The sequence below is a fragment of the Astyanax mexicanus genome, chromosome 15 (genome assembly GCF_023375975.1).
Source record: "Astyanax mexicanus isolate ESR-SI-001 chromosome 15, AstMex3_surface, whole genome shotgun sequence".
Lineage (NCBI taxonomy): Eukaryota > Metazoa > Chordata > Actinopteri > Characiformes > Acestrorhamphidae > Astyanax > Astyanax mexicanus.
This window is the reverse complement of record NC_064422.1, coordinates 24,958,082-24,975,542: the sequence shown is the minus strand read 5'-3', so window position 1 is coordinate 24,975,542 and position 17,461 is coordinate 24,958,082. Positions and strand designations below refer to the sequence as shown.

The 17,461-nt window shown below is 39.7% G+C and overlaps 1 protein-coding gene across 6 annotated transcripts in view; it reads left to right on the top strand.

Moving 5' to 3' along the window:
• LOC103032461 (transformation/transcription domain-associated protein) overlaps positions 1-17,461 on the top strand; it is a 134,604-nt gene that overhangs the window by 19,265 nt on the left and 97,878 nt on the right. For all 6 annotated transcript variants that reach the window (XM_049464430.1, XM_049464432.1, XM_049464431.1 and 3 more), the window contains exons 18-25: positions 344-535; positions 2,477-2,642; positions 3,676-3,932; positions 4,030-4,230; positions 11,969-12,120; positions 14,422-14,621; positions 15,456-15,673; positions 15,763-15,960. In XM_049464430.1, the coding sequence (XP_049320387.1) occupies positions 344-535; positions 2,477-2,642; positions 3,676-3,932; positions 4,030-4,230; positions 11,969-12,120; positions 14,422-14,621; positions 15,456-15,673; positions 15,763-15,960 (1,584 nt within the window). The remainder of the gene's footprint in view (positions 1-343; positions 536-2,476; positions 2,643-3,675; positions 3,933-4,029; positions 4,231-11,968; positions 12,121-14,421; positions 14,622-15,455; positions 15,674-15,762; positions 15,961-17,461) is intronic.

Below are 17,461 nucleotides of genomic sequence, written 5' to 3'. Positions count from 1 at the left end.
TGTAATCAGTGGCTTTTAAAACAAAATTTCTTGTGCACTTTTCAAGTTCTAAATGCCCTGTTTTAAATGTCAGAGCCCTCCGGATTCTACCAATGAAGTGTGGAGCTACTTTGAGTCTAAATAACGGTAGAAAAAGTGATTTATCTGCAGGCACAAGATATGCTCCGTCTCACTCATTTTTAAAACCTGTTGAGGCAAAGTGCACAAAATAGAAAGCTGAGTTCACCATAGTTCTCCTTTAAAGAGACTCAGACAGTTGAGCCTAAATTTTAATATTATTTTATACGGTTGTAATTCACTATTTGTTGTATTATTATTTATTATATAATTCATTTCTTTTTAGATTGTGGCAAACTCCTTCTTGGCCAACCTTTCGACCTCTGCGCTGTTCGCCACTATCCTAGTGGAGTACCTTCTTGAACGACTGCCTGAGATGGGCTCTAATGTGGAGCTGTCCAACCTCTACCTCAAACTCTTCAAACTGGTGTTCGGCTCAGTGTCGCTGTTTGCTGCGGAGAATGAGCAGATGCTGAAGGTCAGATTTTCTGTTTTATAGAATAGAGAATTCACAACGTAATTAGCATTCTAAAATATATATATAAATCCAACATTATTCCAGTCACTAGTATAATTCAGAAGTGAGAGTTCTTAGTCCTGCTTTATCCATAGTTGTACTGTCCCAAACTATTTATAAGCTGCCATCTGGTGAAAATCAAGGTTAGGTTTTGGACTTTAGGGAGAAAATTCTAAGTTTTAGGTTAAGATTAAGAGATTAACGTACCATGATATTTTATGACTGGTTTTATTCAATGTGAACATCCTAAAGCAGAGGGTATTCTCTTCTGGAGGGCTACAGTCCAGCACAGTTTAACAATGCCTTTTCTGCTCAAACACTAATTGGCTAATTGAATGCCTGAAGGCCAATTTGTGCTTGTGTGTCAAATCTATAGTGTGTCCTACGCCAAAGTTTGGTTTGCACTTTCTCAGAAACATAATTGTGTATCATGCAGCAACTGTGATTGGTCTCCTGAGCCTTGTATTAACTCCTAAATGTTCCCTCCTCTGCATTTAAACACAAAGTAAACACAAGTGTACACACTTCCACCAGCGTAGACTACTTGCACAGGCAATATGCTGTAGACGCTGTGTTTACTTGACGCAGTAGTATAACTCAGCCTTAAGTAGGTTTAGACTGAGGCCAGACTAAATGCCCTTGTCCTAAAGCGTCACACAGAAGGTAACAGCCCAGACTTATTTTGAGAAAGACAACTTGGGTCGTGCACTGTAGCAAAAAACAAACACATAACTTATGTCCTTGTTGATTGAATGGGTCAGGATGGTGCTTTGCTGGGAATGGGTTTGCTGGGTTGGGCGAGTTGATCTTGATGGCTCCGAGAGTGATTCTTGAGGCCATTGGACTGAGGGATCTCGCACACCCTCCTAACTGTGACAACAGCCATGCCGTTGATCGCGCCGGTGCCAGCGGCCTCGCCGCATTAATTTTAATGCGTTCTGTCAGCTCCTCAAATGAGAAATGGCATTTGTGCCTCAGATTGACAGCAAGGACCTGAGTGAAGGTCACTGGAAAATAAAGGAGCTCAGAGGAAAGAGCTGCACTCTCTCTTCCTCTGACCCGTAGCTCTGGAGTTTATTGAAAGTGGGATATGATATTCAGAAGCTTTAATTGACTTGCTCTCTCCTAATGTGTCACATTTCAAGATGACAACTGTAATTCAGCCTTCAGCTTATTAGTGCCACATGACATCTCATACTTTTGTGCCGCCTGCTGCCAAATGGATGGATTTCCGAATTGCAAAGAGAACTTTCTGGATGGCCCTCGTGTGACCCACTTGGAATGTTCACTGTGAATAAAATTTAGTTTTAAATTAAACTTCTATAGATGGCTTTTTCTTCACTCCGGAGTTCTGGAGAAGAGTATGATGAAAGGTTCTCCAAACTGTTGACAATGTCTTGGCTAGACTGATATAGATTGCTGAAAGGTAACTCCAAACCTGGAAAAGTCATGGAATTTGAAAATGGCAATTTCCAGGCCTGGATAAGTTTTGGAAAATTACATTACCCAGAACATTTTGGAAAAGTCATGGAAATGTGGTCTACAAATCTTTCTTTCAGTTTTTTGATGGAGAAAATCTATTTTGAGCAAACAAATGCGTCAGCTCAGAGTTAGTTCAGTAATTTTGCCCTACACAATAGAGCTCTCAGGATCTGATACATATTTTATTATAAAAATGTGTGTGTCCAATTCATTTTAGACCTATTATCAATTTGGATTATAGTTTTAGTTGATTTTTGTTGATGTTGATGTTTTAACAGTCATATGGTCATGAAAATTTGCCATCAAGGCATGTAAAAGTCATAAAAAAATGGTGGAAATGTATTGGATATAAAGTGTATAAATCCTGTAACTCTGACTTATATCCTTGTTTGTTTGTATTTGCCCATTTTCTCCACACAGCCTCATCTCCATAAGATTGTGAACAGCTCCATGGAGCTGGCCCAGTCAGCCAAAGAGCCCTACAACTACTTCCTGCTGCTCAGGGCTTTGTTCCGCTCTATTGGTGGAGGCAGCCATGACCTGCTCTATCAGGAATTCCTGCCCCTTCTGCCCAACCTGCTGCAGGGTAAGCAACACCATACAAATGCACACCACTGTGTTATTGTGGTGACTTTTGTATAAGGTATACTGCATGGTACACTGTAAATTTTTGTTCTGTTTAATTTTCATCAGTGCACTATTTAATCTGGTGTGCCTTGTGTATGACTTTTACTGGTCAGGTTGTAAGGAGCAGTAAAGCCACTTCCCTGAAGTGCAGTGTTATAAAAGAGTTTTAGTTTAGTTCTCCAGTAGTATTAGCATTAGCTGCTAATCGCTCAAAAGGCTAGCTCTTTGGCCACCCAGAGGCGAGTATAATTGGCCGGTAAACTGCAGCTAACCCCGGATAGCACTGCTTGAGCAGAGTTAGCATTAGCATTAGCCCCTTACTGCGCTGAGCGCTAGCTCTTTGGCTGTTCAGCTGAATTTAGAAGGGAAACATAGCGACATCCCTGTTCCTACTACCAATTACTAGTTACTAGTGTCTCATAAAATTCACCTTATAATCTGGTGCGCCTTATGTATGAAAATAGACCAAAAAAGACGTTTATTGATAGTGTCTCTTAGTATGAAAAAAATAGGGTGTATAAAAAGGAGAGGGGATATTTTAGCACTTTTTTATTGGATATATGGAACCATCCCCAGAAGTTTTCCTAATAAATTAGTTAACCATTTATCCGTTTCTTGAATGGTTTACATGGTGTTTTAATTTCTCGTTATAAAGTAAAAATAAAACCAGTATATTTATGTAGTAGAAGTATATAAAAAAATAACACTAAGATTTTGTTAGTTTTATGTAGAATCTGTTCATTTGTTTCTGTAAAGCACTATGAGTGCAGAAAAGTCTTAGTAGTGAATGACCACTTCTGCATGATAGGCAGGGTATATACTGTGTTCAGATCTGATCTGCACTATTTTTTTAATTAATATTTTTAATAACTAATACAATTTAACATTTCGATAGCTCCATTCTGATGAATGTACCACTCTTGCACTGATACATTTTTACAGCCCTGTCTTAAAAATTGAAATAAATATCTTCAAATCTTCTGTCCTCCCAGGTTTGAACATGCTACAGAGTGGCCTCCATAAGCAGCACATGAAGGACCTGTTTGTGGAACTGTGCCTGACTGTACCTGTAAGGCTTAGCTCACTGTTACCGTATCTGCCCATGCTGATGGACCCGCTGGTATCTGCACTCAACGGATCCCAGACGCTGGTCAGTCAGGGACTGCGGACCCTCGAGCTGTGTGTGGACAACCTGCAGCCCGACTTCCTCTATGACCACATCCAGCCCGTGCGTGCAGAGCTCATGCAGGTATGATGATTAACCAATTAAATTTAAATTCTGAGGCAAGTTTTTGCATATTCCTTTCTTGTAAAGATTGTAAAATGATCTTTAAAACTGTGCGCAGGCACTTTGGCGAACGCTGAGGAACCCAGCCGAGAGCATCTCCCATGTGGCCTACCGGGTGCTGGGCAAGTTTGGCGGAAGCAACAGGAAGATGCTGAAGGAATCGCAGAGGCTGCAGTATGTGGTGACGGAGGTTCAGGGCCCCAGCATCAAGTCAGAGTTTACTGACTGCAAAGCCTCCATTCAGCTGCCCATGGAGAAGGTATTGTCTCTCTCAGTCTCACTTTTTTTTATTTGTGAATTTTTGTGAGTGAGGCTCAGTTGGTTTATGCAGTAACAACAGTGGCATGTTTATTTAGCGACGGAGGTTAAAACACAACACAAATGAGTTGTAAAATCAATACAGAATTGCAAATACAGCTTTGAAAATAATAAGAGACCATATCAGGTTCTCTGATTTTACTGTTTATAGGTGTATGTTTGAGTAAAATGAACATTGTTGTTTTATTCTACTTATTATAGAAACTACGGACAACATTTCTCTCAAATTCCAAATAAAATATTGTCATTTAGAGCATTTATTTGCAGAAAATGAGAAATGGCTGAAATAACAAAAAAAGATGCAAAGGTTTCAGACCTCAAATAATGCAAAGAAAACAAGTTTATATTTGTAAAGTTTTACGATTTCAGAAATCAATATTTAGTGGAACAACTCTGGTTTTTAATCACAGTTTTCATGCATCTTGGCATGTTCTCCTCCACCAGTCTTACACACTGCTTTTGGATAAGTTTATTCCACTCCTGGTGCAAAAATTCAAGCCGTTCATCTTGGTGTGATGGCTTGTGATCATTCATCTTCTTCTTGATTATATTCCAGAGGTTTTCAATTTGGTAAAATCAAAAACTCATCTCTCATTTCTTTTTTCCCATAGCTGCATAAATTATTTCTGTTTAACCACTTAATGAGAACTAGAGGTCGGTCCCCCTTTCTGACTACTCAGTTTGCATTCAATACTGTGCACACTTTCCATTGAATAAGCATTATTCCTGCAAAACCTTTTTGTAGTCTACTACAAGTTCGCAGTGTGTACGCTTCAGGGGCCGCTGGGATTTAAGACTGACAGCTGCTGTACTTTAAAAACATTGTTTTTTAGGTTTCCCCAATTTGTTTGTCCTTTTTTGTATTATTTTGAGGGATTGTTTTGAATGCATCTTGTTTATTGGAAGCCACAAAGCCCGCTTCCTATTGTGCTTCAATTTGGGCACCAAGGGTACAGGGGAGGGGCCGGCCTGAGATTCTCATTGTGTGATGAATCCTTGTCGTGGAGAAGCGCGGGTGAGAGGAGACAGGCTTCCCCAGGTAATTAAAGAGATCATCAGGCTGTAAGCTGCTCTCATCTCCTTCCTCCTGCCCGCCCCCCGTCCCTTTAATCAATCTCCCCGTGCTGTGCAGACGGGATTATTTGCTGCGGCTAATGGCTCTTCCTGCTGCCCGCCGCTACTTGGGAAAACACAAACTGTCATTTCTGTAATTGCGTTCGCACCTCCAAGATGGATGCCTCTCCACCATTGCGCCACCGCGGCTTAATTTCATTTGCATGCGTCCCGCGGATGCCGCGGGCGGCAGCTGCTGTTCGGTGCGGCCCGAGGCCCGGCTCTGTCTGTTTGGATTAAGAGAAGCTTCAGTGCGTCAAGCATTGCGCTCCATAATTCACACTGTCCCCCACAGGACCAGCAACAGCCCTCAGCCTTCCTTTCCAATACGGGGTGTGTGTGTGTGTGTGTGTGCACGGTTGTGCTTGTCTGAAAGGGTATAAGTGCTCTGTTTATTTTATTTTATTTTTTTTATGATGGTTTAGTGGTGTCAATAGTGCTAATTGCAGTACTGAATTGGCCACCGTCTTTACGTATGCCCACCCATCTCTCACTGTGCTTGGTGCTGCACAAAGGTCTGAGACCTGGACCATCAAGTCCTGGACCCCACGAGAAACTCCCCGTTTTCATCATTAAGTCTTGGGCATCAGTTCACTAAATCTTCTTTCTTTGGGAATCCCAAACAACCTGCCCTTTTCAAGATGCCAGACCTCACCCAGTCATCTAACCATTGCAACCTGTTCCTTGTTAAAGGTTGTCCCATTCTTAAACCACATATTTTCTACCATCACATTAACTTCAAACCAAGACTTGCAACTGAAGATCTCTGAGGATTTCAAGAGGTATCTGCACCATGTCTTACAAATAACTGATCAGATTGAGATCTGATCTCTTTTTTTTTTTGCATCTCAAACCTTTCTGAAACAATGTGTGCAGTATGGCAGGTGCATTATCCTGCTGAAAGTAGAGGCTGCTGCCATCAGGGAGTACCATAATGACTAGACCCAGGGTTTCCCAGCAGTCTTGAGCAATCTTAATTTTTCCGTTGTTCTAAGGTCCAGGTTCCAGATGCTTTCGATGGTAGACATGACTCGGGAAGCCTGGAAAGTTCCTCCCATAATCTGATCTAGTCATCGTCAGTTTGGCATAGAATTGATGGTTCCAGGTCTAGCTACTTTACAGTAGGGGTGTGAGTCTCTCCGTGTCCAGCGATTTGATTTGGTTCCGGTTTCTGGAGTCACGATTCAATTCAGAAAAGATTTTTGATTCCAGAACAATTTAACGATTAAAATGGTCTATAAATTTTGATTAAATTATGTGATATATAAGATGAAATGACAATTTAAACAAATAGAACATTTATTTAAAACAATAATTTTAGGTTCTTTACTGTATCAAATCTTTTTGCAACATTTCTTATAACATTTTTTTGTTAATATTCTAAATGTAAGCTTAAAAATAAAACACAGACGTCACTGTTTTTAACCATATTGCATCAAAAATTAACCCTAAATATTACACATACAGAACCTTTTAATATTAAACATACGACCGGGGTAATGCAGTCAGATGTAAGTGCTAGTCTATCGGCCTTAATCAGAGCTTCTCCCACTTTATTCTTTGTTTCAATTAAGAGTTATGGCTCTCACTAAGAAGCTACGTGAAGGTAAAACGTACCTTGGATTCAGCGTATTAACCATAAACTTTACCCCTCGCCTTTGATTGAGCTGTATGGTTATAAATCCTTTGTGATATGGCATGAGAAATCTTCACAGTGGGAAGTGCACTAAAACACAGAACTGATACAGAACCCTAACTCATTAAGATCAGATCATCTGTTTAGTCTCACACTGGGAAAGATATAGCTAGTGTTAAAGCAGGAACAGGTCAGAAAGGAACTCAATAATATAACGAAAATAAAATAAGTGAATTTCTGAACCCAAAAGTCTGTGTAAAGTTCCTTACAGCACTTTCTCATAAGTTTCTCACTTTAACTCATGAAGTCTCTCAGTACATCCTGAGAGCATCTCTACAGGACAGTGTGTGAATGTTTGTTTTGATCTCATTTATAGACTGTAGCTCCAGTAGGTGTGCTGGGTTACTGCTGGAGATAAAACTAGATCATTTAAAAGCTGTTTTTGCATCTACAGCTCTGTTCAAACTATAATTAACTATTCAGTTGTTCTATGACCTGATTTCTAGAGCAAAATTTTAAATGTAACATATATATAGTCACACACCTATAATAATAATAATAATAATATACATTAAATCATATATAAATATATTTCACATTCAAACATTAACAATATTACTCAATTGGTTAATAAACGTTTCATTTCGTATACGTGTATAGTTAATAATTCAAGGGAACTGATGAAAAAGCATTTACATTTACACCCTTTACATTTTAGTCGACTAAATTTACTGTAATTTTAGTAGACTATATTCTTATGACATTAAGTCGACTAAATTACTAAATTGTGACTAAAACTAAATGCTATTTTCGTCACAAAACTATAACTAAGACTAAATCAAAATTTGTTGTCAAAATTAACACTGGTGGCAAACCTGCAAGTAGATAGCTTACAGTTGTTGTTAAATTGTTTGGTTTTAAATTGTTTTATCATCAATTTATAGAAGTGTTTCATAAAATTGTTTGATGAAATGGTTTCATAAGTATTTTTATAGAGTGATTGAAAAGGCTGTTTTATTTGTTTATCTATTTGTTAACTGGAAAGAAAAATAAAAGGATAATATGCAATATGTGGTTGCTACATTCATTCAGGCTTAAAAAAATGACAATATTGTAAGTAATCCAAAGTAATCAGATTACGTTACTCACTTGAAGTAATGTAACTGATTACGTTACAAATTACATTTTGAATGATGTAATCAGTAATCTGTAAGGGATTACATTTTAAAAGTAACCTTCCCAACACTGTTAATAAGGACCCCCAGTTAGGTGGGGAAGCTATTCACTAAAAAGGGCTGTGAAGCCGTGGTCTGGAAAAGGCCTCGGGCATTTGAAAAATGGGCGAGGTTTTTACAGACCGTTCTCTGGGGGGCTGCTACATGTGTACAATGTCTGGTGACATTTATAATAATGTCTCAGCAAGGCAGAACAGAGCAGGACCCCCAGGAATTGTATCACAGTGGTGTTCTTCAAGGATTTTTTTTTCTTTTTCTTTTTTGGCCTTCTTGTATAGTTTTGTGCCACCTCGCTCCCAGCTGGTGTGCTAGTTCAGCAGGTTTAGTTCAAAGTTGTGAGGGGAATTGGACAGAATAAAATGTATTTATTTATTTATTTATTTATTTTTTGTGATGTCAGTCTGTTCAGGAATTAGTCATTTAGCGAAGTTTGGTGTAATGAATTAGACATTTTCTACTTTTTACTGTTGTTGTGGTTAGCAAGGTTATATAAGTTTAGATCTTTTCATTATAATTTATGTTATTTCGTTTTCACTTCTCCTCCAATTCAGTTAGTTAATTAATTTTAGAGTGGGTTTGCTAGTTTTTATTAGTTTTTTTTTTTCTTAAGTTTTTAGTTATATTTAGTTTTTATTAATTCGAGTATTAGTTTTAGTTCTTTTTCATACTTTGGGTTATTTGTGAGGTGCTGGATTCGGTCATCAGCTTATTTGAGAATGTAAAAGACAGTGCAATACAAAAGTACAGTGCTTAAAAAACTAAACAACTTTGAGTGCAAGTAAAGGAATGGTGGGGTAGTGAACTAAATATTTGGTCTTTTAAAACTTGTAAACAAGAAGGAATTTTATGGACCATGAGGTGCCATGTTTGTCACTGGCTGTAATATTATAAATGAATTATAAATAAATAACAAACACAAAAGCGAAGGGTATTCTATCTGTAATTTCAGTTTGTTTTAGTTAGTTTCACAAACTCTCAATTCAGTTCCCTTTATTTTAGTTTTTTCTTCTAATTACTGTTTCTATTGGTTTTAGTTTTTTCTTTCATTTTTTTAACGATAATAATCTTGGTGGTCTAAGAAGCATTTGAGCCACATGTAAGGGGCAGTGTAAATGCACCTGTCTCTCTCCAAGACATATTTGACAATTAAAACTCCATCCAGTACAACCAAAACCACCAGTAATAATTGCAGTGCTCTCAGCAAATCTGCACATTTTCCCCACCAAGCGATCAAATTTGACTGCCAATTGTAAGTGCTTGTGGTTAACTACTATCTCTATATGATCCAGATGCACATCAGACAAAGTGACCCGATGTGAACAGGGCCTTACACTTGGTAGTTTAATGTGTATACGGTTAGTCAGACTAAAATCCAGTTGTTAAGTGGGACGTGATTAGGACTAGGTAATATGGTATAAATATATCATGATATTTAAAGACATTTACACAATATACTGTTTACATCTGATTAAACACTCTTTAAATACTTATTCCAAATAACCTGCAATTTATCCAACTAAACAGGATTTTTTAAACCCCTTCTGTAATTAAATGTGCAGTTGGGTCCGTGTTTTTTTAAAACTAATAATGTCGTTGATATGCTCAAAATGTATACTGTCCATACATAGAGAATGATGAGAAAATTGATCATCATGCAATAAAATATTGTCGTCATTGCCCATCTCTATCAAAGCTGCAGAGTATTGTTTGGGTTGTCAGGGAGTTGTTACACTCTGGGTCTTTATTTTATTCAAGTACCAAAAGAAAAGGGGACTGAATGGAACGCCTGAATTCTTTTAAAAATATTATAGAATAATCAGTGATATCTCAATCACGTCCACTGCTTTTCATATTATAATCTTTTCTTTCCCCCCAAATGCCAGAGTGTCAGATGTGTCAGTCGTCCTGCAGACAGTGGCTTGAATTAATTAAGACAGCGCCGCCTCCTCTGTCCTTGAGTCAGGCTAATTAGCTCATCTTCCGCGCCACTTTAACTTGTCTTTTCATAATTCTGGTGGTGTGAGTGGCCGCGCTCACTGGGGCAGAGTGGATTAGCGTGCATGATGGGTCCCTAAGTGCTTGCACACAAGAGCACAGCTAAAGGAAGAAGGGTGTATCACACTTCTAAGTGTCTCACAGTACATAATACAAGAGTGTGTGTATGACATGATTGGTGTAATTTGCATTTCTAATGTCAGTGCTAGTAGTGAAGCACAGAAATCAAAAACTTTGACTGAAACAGAACAAAATGTTTTTTGCTATTTTTTTTCACTATTAAATAGATTAAATCACTGGGGCTGTGAATCTTTGGGAATCCCACAATTCGATTCAGAATCGGTTCTTGGGGTCACGATTCAATTTTTTCAGACTCTTTCAAATCGGTTGGATTTCTTTTTCTTCATCCTCCATACTTTAGCAGCGCAACAACAAACACAACAACACAACACACCCCTCTGTAGACTAATAGGGAGAGGCAGTAAGAGCACTGTCGCGCAGAGCTTTTTAACTGTACCGCGGAGCTCACCTACTGTCGTTCGGAGCTTTTTAACTGTACCGCGGAGCTCACCTATTGTCGCGTGGAGCTCATACTGTCCTGCGGATCTTTTTAACAGTTAAAGAGCTTAGCTCCGCAGGACAGTTAAAGAGCTCTGAGCTCGAATTGATTTTTTCCTGCACCGCTATAAATCGCCTTTATGTCTTGCTTTAAAATATTTCTTGAATTCATTTTAATATTCCAGCAAATACATTTACCTGTGGTCAGAGCACTTGTCTATCACTGGCTCAGCAAGCTGCCAATCTTGGGCCCTTGAGCAAGACCCCTAAACCTCACTTCTCCCAGGGCACCGCAGCAATGGCTGCCTACTGCTCCGGGCATGTGTGCTCACTGTAGCTCACAGTGTTTATTTTCTAGTGTGCAGGGATGGGTTAAAGGTGGATGCCACGTTCTATCTGTGCTCTCAGCATAAGTATGGTGACTATGGTTGTCCTGTCACGTCTTTCACGCGTTTAGTTAGCAAGCTACCTCAACAGTACAATTGTATTTAACAATTGTACACTACCTCAGTAGAAGTATATGAAGAAAAAGTCAAAAAGACTTTTGGGAAATCAAACCCATGCTCAGCGAATTTAAACTGAACATGCTGAACACATAAATGATTCAGTCTTTTAACTTATTCGGTCAAACACTGGAAGCTTCTTTTTTTATTTATTTTTTTGACCAAATATTTTTGGTTGTCAAATAGCACATCCCTAATTACTAGGCCTACTTGATGATTTTTTTTTCATTTGTGCAGTGTTTTTTCTTTTTTTGCTACAAGCATGATTATAAACCTTGCATGATATAGATAGATCAATATAAAATCATATGATCAAGCAAATCATTAGTTGATTTTTTTTTATTAAGTATTATGCACATCTCATCACATCAAGTCTCCTCATTGAATTAAATGTATCAAAAGTGCACAGTCTGAGTCTTAACATTTTGATTTATTTCCTCAAAATTTCATATTGCAAACAAAACACTATGGGATCTTAGGCCATTTATTTTGGGTCTAGAGTCAGTGGTTGTTTATGATGAATGCTTTTGTTTATGATGAATGCTTTTGTTTATGATGAATGTCATTTCTCTATCTATTTATATCTCTGTTTTTTCTTCGTGGTGTGTGCTAAATCTCTTCTTGTTGGTGTTGTTCCAGGCCATCGAGACCGCTCTGGACTGCCTGAAGAGTGCAAACACTGAGCCGTATTACAGGAGACAGGCCTGGGAGGTCATTAAGTGCTTTCTGGTGGCCATGACGAGCCTGGAGGACAACAAACATGCCCTTTACCAGCTCCTCGCCCACCCCAAGTAAGACCTCTGGCACCATATCTGTCCCACTAAAATTTTCCAATGTCAAGACACAGCAAGATTCATTTCATGCAGGTTTTAGAGTGAGCCTATCTATATGTAGGAAATGCCTTGTAGCATTTTCGATTTTGATCTCTTTTTAATATTTAATATAAATCTGTTCCTCAGCACTCCCATTGTGGTGTTGTCTGCTGGCACAGACGTCTGTTGGCTCTTGTATCAGAGCTGGGGATCTGGCGCTTTCTTCAGAGTGTGTTTGCTGCCTAGTGATGATGCACTTGTGACCGTTAGAAAGGAGAAAGTGGCTGACTTTACATGTAGCAGTGGAGAACTTTTTTAGTGGTACTGCTCCATTCCCTTTTTATCACAAGCTTTCCAAGGATGTGCTTATGTTAAAAAAATGAAGCAAAATGAACACAAAGTACAGAAAGATAACTTTTTCCATATTACCATATTTTTCGCACTATAAGACACACTGGGTTATAAGGCGCTACAGCATTGCTAGCTGGGGTTGGCAGCAGGCTACAGGCAGATAATATTCAACTCTGAACAGCCATAGAGCTAACATTTACGGTGCGTGTCCACTGGCACTTAATCCCCGACGCATCCCATTCATTTCAATGGAGAGCCGCCACATGCCGCGATATAAGCTGGGTTGTGTTGCGTTGAGCGCAGCCACGCCCTCCAGCAAAAAAGTTGAGCAGAGTTGAGCAACTTTATTCAAATGAATCTGGCCCCTGTGCTGCGTCCAGCCTATCAGAGAACAGCAGGCTGCCACGCCACACACAGACGAATCTCACACACAGAGCAGATGCCTTTCAAACACAGAAGAGAGGGTAAAAATAGCTGAATATGAATACTAAAAATGTAAAATCTTAAACTTATGTTTGACTACATCTGTTGCTTCATTTGAATTCAAAAACGTGACGGACACGCCCACACGTGGGGAGCCAAGAGATCCGGCATGGCACTGTTAGCGCGATTAGCGGCTAATGCTAATGTTGTTCCAGCAAAGCTAGGCGGGGTTAGAAGCAGGCTACAGGATGATAATACTTACCCCTGGACAGCCGAAGAGCTTTGCGCAGTTAGCAGATAACGATAATACTGCTGGAGAGCTAAATTGAAACTCCTGTATAACGCTGCAATTCAGCAGAGTGACTATACTGCTCCTTACAACCTGACTGGTTAAGTTCAAACATAAGGTGCACCAGATTATAAGGTGCACTAATGATTTTTGGGAAAATTTTATATTTTAGTTGCGTCTTATAGTGCAAAAAAAAAAAAAGGTGATTGCTAAACCTTTATGTTAAATGGTAGCATGTTCTCGAGGTCCTGCTGTAGTCCTTCAGAACTTTCTCAGTCAGACTTGACTGCTCGACAGTCGGAGCCCTTAGGCGGAAGCTGTGTTTCCACCACTCCCCTCCTCCTTCTCCTCCTCCACACACCTTCCCTGCAGGCCGTTCCTCTGGTCTCAGTGCGGCCTGCCCGCCTCTGTCTGCCCCGTTAAAAGGGCTAATTACTCAGAGACACTTTAAATGGCTGCTGCTCTGTGCAAGGGTGGGAGGGTCACATTACCCAGGCATTGATCTCCACGCCGGGGCTAATTGACTTTCTCTCCCTCTCTGTCTATCTGTTTACCCCAAAAGCCTGCCGCTCGCGCCCCTGCCGAGATAATGAAGTGTGTCAGTTATGAAGTGGGGGGTTGGGGAGGGGCGCGTTGCTGTCAAATGTCTTGATTCATGACGTCCTCTCTCTCTCTCTTTCCCTCTTTCAGTGCGGTGGACAGTCACCGTGAAAAGGCGCCTTTTCACAAGGCAGAACGCTCTCTTAATATCGCAAATGCCATGCCCGGATAATAGAGTCCCATTCAAGTGGCGGCAGTATGAATTTGAATTGATCCGCCGCTCCCTCCCCCTTTGCCAGCCGCCGCAGCCTCCTCCGCTCGGCTTCTCTCCCAAAGCCAAAGTCTTTTAAATAGCGATAATGAAATGGAGCAATCCATCACCGCCGCCGCTGGCATTTGGCATTATAAAACACAAGCTCAAGCTCGGATAAAACAGTCACTCCATCATAGTGTCCCTATCAGCTGGGGTAAATAACGAAACATGCCACCAAATGCCAGCCAAACACAAGGCAGAATCCTCCCATCGGGCTCAGCTGTTGGGACACAGACAGCCTTTTCACACCAGCTAATCAAACTGAATTGCTTTATTAGGGTATTCAGATCATGCCTCTCGTAATAGAAAATTGCAGAAAGTGTTGTGGTGTGAATGATGTGGTTAAAAATGCCTTCTCTTGCAGCTTTACAGAGAAGTGGATCCCCAACGTGATCATTTCCCACCGGTACAAGGCCCAGGACACACCGGCACGCAGGACCTTTGAACAAGCACTTACAGGAGCCTTCATGTCTGCGGTCATCAAAGACCTGCGACCCAGCGCCCTGCCCTTCGTGGCCAGTCTCATCCGCCACTATACCATGGTTGCTGTGGCCCAGCAGTGTGGTAAGTAAGGCCTGATTAGCAGTATTAACAGTGACAATAGGTGTAGCACCTGTTATAATCACAAAGAGTATCCTTTCTGCAGTTAACAGGGTGATGATACTGTACAATCTACACTGACAAGTAATGAAAGCCGAAGTCAATAATTTTTTTCATTTTTTGTGCTCATTTCAGCTTGTTGCCAAACCTGCCTTCGTTTGGCAACAAGATATGACAGTATGTCTGTTATAACTGAACCAACGGAAGTGCCTCTGTTGTATAATCACAATAATATACTTGAGATTTGTACTGTAACATGTAATATTGGCAGTGCTGTGCTGCGGTGCTGCTTGTGTATTTTTGCTTAAGTAACAGTTTTGCAATAATTTTGTGGAGACCCACAGGGTTCTATTTTAGGGTTTATAAATTTGATGTTAATTATGAGAGTAATGCAGTTATGAGTGTGCAGAACTCATAAGCAAATGCTTATATTGAGTCAAAAGAGTTATTATATTGAGTCAAAAGAGTTAGGAAGACTTTTTTTTCTTTCTACTGTAAATGTACCATTTTGCATTCCAATTTCATTTTTCACAATGCTTAGCCAACTTTTTTTGTGATTCCATCACATTCTATTCCATTTTAGCTACATTATTCTCGTTACGTCAGAACAAAACTAAAAAAGAAACTTCACAAACCAAACTCACATTAAATTGAATTTAAGGAAAAATTGCTTTTTTTCTTTCTTTTAATTTTAGTACTGCATCTGCTGGTTGGCAGACCTGATGAAGCATTGCCTAAATCCCATAATTCAGTGCTTTCCATTTCTGCTTGCTTATGTGTCGCTTGTTTGCATTTCAGGTCCCTTCCTGCTGCCGTGCTACCAGCTGGGCAGTCAGCCGAGCACCGCCATGTTCCACAGCGAGGAGAACGGCTCTAAGGGAATGGACCCTCTGGTGCTGATCGACGCCATCGCCATCTGCATGGCTTACGAAGAGAAGGAGCTGTGTAAGATCGGAGAGGTCGCGCTGGCAGTCATATTTGACGTTGCTAGCATTATCTTGGGATCAAAAGAAAGGGTAGGATTTTTTTTGTTGGTTAGATCAAACTTTTTGACTTGTTTGAGAAGTAAGTTGTGTAGTAAAACTGCCGTGTCCTCCTCTGTCAGGCATGCCAGCTGCCCCTCTTCTCCTACATCGTGGAGCGTCTGTGTGCGTGCTGCTACGAGCAGGCCTGGTACGCCAAGCTGGGTGGAGTGGTGTCCATCAAGTTCCTCATGGAGAGGCTGCCGCTCATCTGGGTTCTGCAGAACCAGCTTACCTTCCTTAAGGCTCTGCTCTTTGTCATGATGGACCTCACAGGAGAGGTAGGACCAAGTCCTGAATAGTCTAGTTTGAGTAAAAGTTAGTTTTAATTGAAAGCTGCTAGCTTTAAAAGGTCCATATTTTGAACTAAGACTTCGATGCAATATGGAAACACTGTAACAAGTCTTTAGTTTATATTTGGAAACTTAAGCTCAAGAAATGGCTTGTTATTATAATGTACCACAGTTTAGCTCCATCCATTTACCTTGAAGTGTTTCAGTGCTTATGCAAGTATTCAGTCAGAATAGATATAATTTACCCCATTAAATTTATAGGCACAACCTGCTTTATTTTAAATCATGGAGAGTTTGGAAGATCGTATTGTATACAGGTTTGATTGATTGATCAGTTTAATTGATTGATTGGTGCATGAAACCATTTAAACCTCAAATAGAATATGTCCAAATTTAGGATGTTTGCCCTTTTACCACTTTATTTCTAATTTTCTCCCATTTTTCTACAAATTTAGCTAGTCCAATTGTCTCACCCATCCAGCTATATATCCCTTATCACTAGTAATACTACAACACCAGGAGGGTGAAGACTAGCACATGCCTCCTCTGATACATGTGAAATCAGCCCCAGCCTCTTTTTAAACTGTTGCTGAAGCAGCATTGCCGAGTAGCATTACAGCTTGCTCAGAGGAAAGTGCAGCGACTAGGTACAGATACATCAGCTCACAGATGCCTTGTGCTGAACGACATCACCCTTTGGAGTGATGAGGGGAAGGAGCGCCATCTAGCCACACAGAGAGAGCAAGGCCAATTGTGCTATCTCAGGGCTGCGGTAGCGGATGTCAAGCTGCATGACCGGGATTCGAACCATTCATTTGATTATAGTGGCAGAGCTTTAGACCGCTGGACCACTCGACACCCCCATTTAACCCCTTATAAACCTTTCGAAATGATTTAGCTATTTATCCTAATGAATACATTAATGTGAATTATTTGATAAATTGTTTAGTTTAGTGGTTTATTTGGCATTATGAAATAATGTTAAATTATAGGGCATATAAGACATATGAGTGCCATTATAATAAGAGTGAAGACTTCTTTGTATCTACTACAGACACAGGTTTAAAGGATTTATATTTAAGGACTGTATATTTGATTAATCTCAATTAAAACTGTGTATTGGCAAGTACATGGCAATAATGATACAGATCACAATACATTTGGGATATGGTTCGTTATATTGCGATGAATTATGATAATGTAAGGAACCAATTTATACCTGTAAGATGATTTATAAAAATAAAAAAAAAATGATACAATGATACTATGTTTTTCTTACACAACTAGTTTACATAGACTGCTCATAAATTTCATCAAAGCTATTACTATGACTAATAAGTATTAACTTGAGAATTTTAAAGGAAAAAAAGTGTACCTGTTGACAAAAATGAGATGGAGATTTATGAACACAAATATAAAAAAAAAAATGGTATTGATTATATTTTTAGCCAACTAGCCAAAAACAAGCACAGTAGGAATGCCTTGCTCC